Source organism: Barbus barbus, assembly GCF_936440315.1.
Source record: "Barbus barbus genome assembly, chromosome: 45".
In the NCBI taxonomy this organism is placed as follows: Eukaryota; Metazoa; Chordata; class Actinopteri; order Cypriniformes; family Cyprinidae; genus Barbus; species Barbus barbus.
Genome location: NC_136723.1, coordinates 8,841,951 through 8,846,607, shown reverse-complemented (window position 1 = coordinate 8,846,607; position 4,657 = coordinate 8,841,951). Strand labels below are relative to the sequence as shown.

General features: G+C 40.0%; 1 protein-coding gene across 1 annotated transcript; it reads left to right on the top strand.

Moving 5' to 3' along the window:
- Positions 1-510: 510 nt before the first annotated feature.
- Positions 511-4,408, top strand: LOC306864088 (myb/SANT-like DNA-binding domain-containing protein 2). The gene is made up of 4 exons (XM_079407803.1): positions 511-963; positions 2,064-2,319; positions 3,214-3,277; positions 3,367-4,408. The coding sequence occupies exons 1-4, from the start codon at positions 523-525 to the stop codon at positions 4,196-4,198; spliced, it is 1,593 nt and encodes a 530-aa protein (XP_079263929.1). The 5' UTR covers positions 511-522; the 3' UTR covers positions 4,199-4,408.
- Positions 4,409-4,657: the final 249 nt, after the last annotated feature.

Here is a 4,657-nt window from a genome sequence, read left to right as displayed (position 1 = left end):
TCCTTCAACACAGCACTTCTATAGTTGCTAAGACGTTTAAGTATAAAATACAGTAATAATGTACTGTGATTACTTCTATAAAATAGTAGTGGTATATAATACATTTTTGGAAATTTAGTCTAGCGTAATTCTGAAATGAAAACTGCTCACCTATTTTTTTAGATCCATCAGCATCCTTTGCAATAAATCCAAGTCTATTAAATAACTCCCCACCAGTAAAAATGACGTTTAAAAGCCTTAATTACACAATAATGTATGAAACTGCATGTAGAGAATGAATAACATCCGTAAATATACTAATTAAGTGAGGAATAATCTAATAATGATCCGTTTAATTGCACGAGGCAATTTGATTAGCTGTGCTGATAATATACCATTTGTTTCTATAAATGTCTTACCTTTTAAAAGTTGGTCTTCTGCTGTATCTCTATGGCGCTGATAGTATGCGCGCGAACTTCCGGGTACTATTGAGTTGTCGCAAAGCTCGCTCTCTATGGCTCTGCCCTTAGCAACAGAGGCAAGATGGCGGCCCCCTGTAACGCCGAGCGTTCTCCTGATCTATCGATGCAGCTGAAGATTCCCAAAACCGAGGTTCCTTCCCCGGAATCCGAGGATCTGAGTGACAGCAACCAATACCATTCCAACCCCTCCACCCCTAATAGATTCTCTCCTCTGAACGTCGGGGTTTCGCTGTCCGGGGGCGCAGGCCGGAGTGGATCGGCCTCTGCCTCCAACAGCTTCACCGCTTGCCGAGGCATGTCTTGGAGTCCGTCCGAAACAAACGCGCTGATCGCCGTGTGGGGCAACGAGAGGCTGGCGGAGGCGCGGATGCAGCAGCTGGAGGTGGCCGGGACGGTGTTTTCGGGCAAGGCGCCGGGACCCGCGATGTACGAGAGGGTGTCCAGAGCGCTGTCAGAGCTGGGTTACGAACGGACCCCGTCCCAGTGTCGAGAGAGGATGAAGGTAAAACATCCAAACACGTGGCTGTCACTCAGAAATGCTTAGAGGCTTGTTGTTATGTTTACACAGAGCTTTGGTGAAGCTGTCAAAATCAAAACACAAAGCCTGGCTCTGTCTTGTCTCAAGCACATTAGACTGATGTTATCAGTTATCATCATGGATTTGTTGTGATGTTTATAGTAGATTGCCTCCACAGAGCCAATGGTAAAATGGCCAAATCAAAACAAAAGGCTTTGGTTGGGGCATTGAAGTTTTGATACCACAAATTTACATTAAATATGTTAAGTTATCATTGGATAATTTGCCTGCAAGATCACTTATTATTAAAATGATCTTTTAATAATAATTTTCTAGGCGCTCAAAGCGCTTTACGTTAATTTGAAGATGAAATTTTTCCCGTACAATAGAAAGCGTCCTGTTATATTTAATTTTTTCTGAGAAAATAATGACTTCATACATTTTTACCGTGATTTACAGAAGACATCTATTAAAATGACATTCTGTGTAACAACAATTCATATATCAAAAAATATTGTCAGGCGTATTTAAAATAAGAATCATTAGTTGTCATTATAGACTAGTATTTATGGATCACATTACAGCCCCCCAAAACTAATTAATTATCATTTTAAATCTTTACCAACTATCAAACCACTTGGCTTTACCCATTATGAGCCAGGAGATTTTAATCATTTAAAATATAATACATTTTTGTATGATCTCTACCCACAACAGTCATATATTATATATTAATTATTTCATATATATATGTGTGTGTGTGTGTGTGTGTGTGTGTGTGTGTGTGTGTGATAACTCCTATCTCCTTGTGCGTACCTCCCTGCTTTATAGTATGCAAAAAGTGTTATGTCAAATTTGTAGGATGTTTGAATATATTTCTAGTGTACACACAGAAATAGTGCTATTTCATATGGCTATGCATTGCTATCAGATGTGAAAAGTGTAACTGCTGAAAGCACTAGGGAAATTGTTTTTTACGGTTTCTGAGGAGTAGTTCATTATTTGCGATGTACATCTCAGTCTTAATTGATTTAGATACAGTGTGCATGTGTTGCTGTTTTTATCAACATGACCATCATCTGCAGACGCTGAGACGTTGTTATAGCCGGGTGAAGGAGCATGGCATTGGGAAGAGGAAGAGCAGTTACTCCTTCGAGCAGCTGGAGAAAGTGTTCGGGCAGGGCGGCTGGGATTCTCAAAGCTGTCAGCCTGTGCTGATCAACAGCAGCGGGCTCTACCAGGAGATGGAGTCAGACGGCAGCACTATGGAAGACTACTCTCAGGAAGACTGGAGTAATCAGGACCTTTCTGCTGCCTTCAATGAGGGAGACATAGATACAGGTGAATGCAATAAGCTCTTTACAGTGTAAATCAGTTTAAAGTCACTATTGTAGTATCCTCCTCCTTTAAAAAGGAGAGTTGTAGACTAGTGGTGCAAAATCTGGGCAAGCATTTGAAACATTTTAGGTTCATACCTCACCAGTACTGCTCGAAATCTGCAACCACAGAATTCCATATGATGCTCCACAGATTTACTGATAATTTAATGACACATATTTACTTGCAGGATATACTTACACTACTGTTCAAAAGTTTTTGGTTTGTTTTTTATTCAGCAGAGACACAAGTGACAGTGTAGGCTTTTACATTGTAACAAAACAATTATTTTCAAATAAATTCTGTTCTTTTGAACTTTATATTAATCAAATTAAATAAAATATTAAGTAGCACAGCTACTTTCAACATTGAAGCAAATCAGCATATTAGAATGATTTATTAAGGATCATGTGACACTGAAGACTGGAGTAATGGCTGCTGAAAATTCAGCTTTGCCATCACAAAAATAACTTGCATTTAATAAAATATTAGAATTATATTAACAGTTATAATTATAATAATATTTCCCAATATTACTGTATTTTTGATCAAATAAATGCAGCATAAGAGAATAAAAACATTTCGACCATATATTAATACTACGTATTTATTATAAAAATTATATGTGTATTTATATTTATGTGATTTTCTTTTTTTTCTGCTGTAAATCATTTTATTGCAAGAATTGGCAGAATTCTTCAGATCTGCTAAAATTTGTTAAAGAGTATTCATATTCACTGGGGGCCTAGTTATCATCCACAATCCATGAAAATTCTGCTCATTTCAGACCCAATTCAAAGTCTGATGCCATGTGCATAATTTCAAATATCTCATATAACATAGTCTGGTCTTTCACAGAGGACAACCAGCTTTCAAAACCCAGAGTTCTTCAGATACGACTGGAGCCATCTGAGCACGCTCAGTAAGTTTGAACCTGTGTCCTTTTTCCCAATCCATTTATTTAAACATACAATTTACACTCAGGTCCTCATTTCCTCGTGCTTTCTTTAGACGCCAGGAAGTGATGCAGAACGTGATGCGTATCCTGGAGTCAGTGGAGGTCAAATGGGAGCACTTCCAGACATGGACTGACTTCTCCCGCCTCCACCTGTCCAATAAGCTGGCCATCTTTGGAGTGGGCTACAACACACGGTGGCGAGAGGAGATCTGCTACCACTACGCAGAAATCAGCTCACAGGTTCCTCTGGGGAAAAGACTGCGGGAATACTTCAACCCTGAGAAGGCCGAGGGCAGGGTCATCATGACCAAGGTGCAGAAGATGAACTGGAAAAACGTCTATTATAAATTCCTAGACATCACTATTAGCGAAGCTCGCTGTTTGGAGCTGCACATGGAAGTGGACTGGATCCCGATCGCACAGACGAGGGCGGCAGGATGCAGCAACGGCTCCCAGTACCTCCTGCCAGGGGGCATCCCAAAAACATATGGCCTGTATGCAATAGGCTATGAGGAGACGAGTGGGTCCAATTCTTCGTCTAGCACAGAGGACAACTCCTCCCCCTCACAGGAAGAAGAGGAGACATCAGCCAAAGTCACTTACTGTTACCTCGGCATTGCAGAGGAAAGGACGCTACAGCAGTGTCTGTTCCAGCACTTTCAGACTTCAGGCAAACACTACAACCGAGGGGAGCCTTCAGCCATAACCATGTTCCTGCAGGACAACTGTGCCGGCCAGGCCAAGGAGGGAGTCCTCTTTGGATTACACATCTACATTAAGTTTATCGAGGTGGAGCTGGACTTTCTCTCCGCCGGGTCTTTAGTGGAATGTTTAGAGACTGCAATCGGTTATTCGTTAAAGTTTAACAAGAGGGATGCACTGTAGCGGTTGCATTGGCCAATGAATCTCTTTAAAGCCAGGATTTTGAAATATAGACTTGAACTCAAAGTATTTATGTGGTATGTCAGGCACAGTCCGTTCTGAAAGGGTCAGGATATAGTCTCCTTTGCTGTAATTGTCTTTATCAGGGAGCGTAAACGGGAGCAAACTGCCTTTATTTAAATCTCGCGAGATCCAAATGTAGGAACTGTCCAGAAAAAAAAAAAGAATCCTTAATGAGAACTCTTTAATTAATCTAAGTATAAAGTCTATCTATATAGAAGTATATATATATATATATTTAAGAGTATATATTGATATTGTCAAGCATTCCAGCATTTCCAATTATAGCATTCAAAGAATGTTTTTCATAAAGCGTTTGTTTTTTATTTGTGAGTTCACACAGTGTCTTTATGTATGATTGTTTCCAGGTCACAGTCTTGTTTACATGTTTGGAAGGACAAA

Bases quoted from the DNA above. Each gene is read 5' to 3' on its own strand.
- LOC306864088 (XM_079407803.1), top strand. From the start codon at position 523: ATGGCGGCCCCCTGTAACGCCGAGCGTTCTCCTGATCTATCGATGCAG. The intron at 964-2,063 runs GTAAAACATCCA...CATCATCTGCAG, and splicing joins AGTGTCGAGAGAGGATGAAG to ACGCTGAGACGTTGTTATAG. The intron at 3,278-3,366 runs GTAAGTTTGAAC...TGCTTTCTTTAG, and splicing joins GAGCCATCTGAGCACGCTCA to ACGCCAGGAAGTGATGCAGA.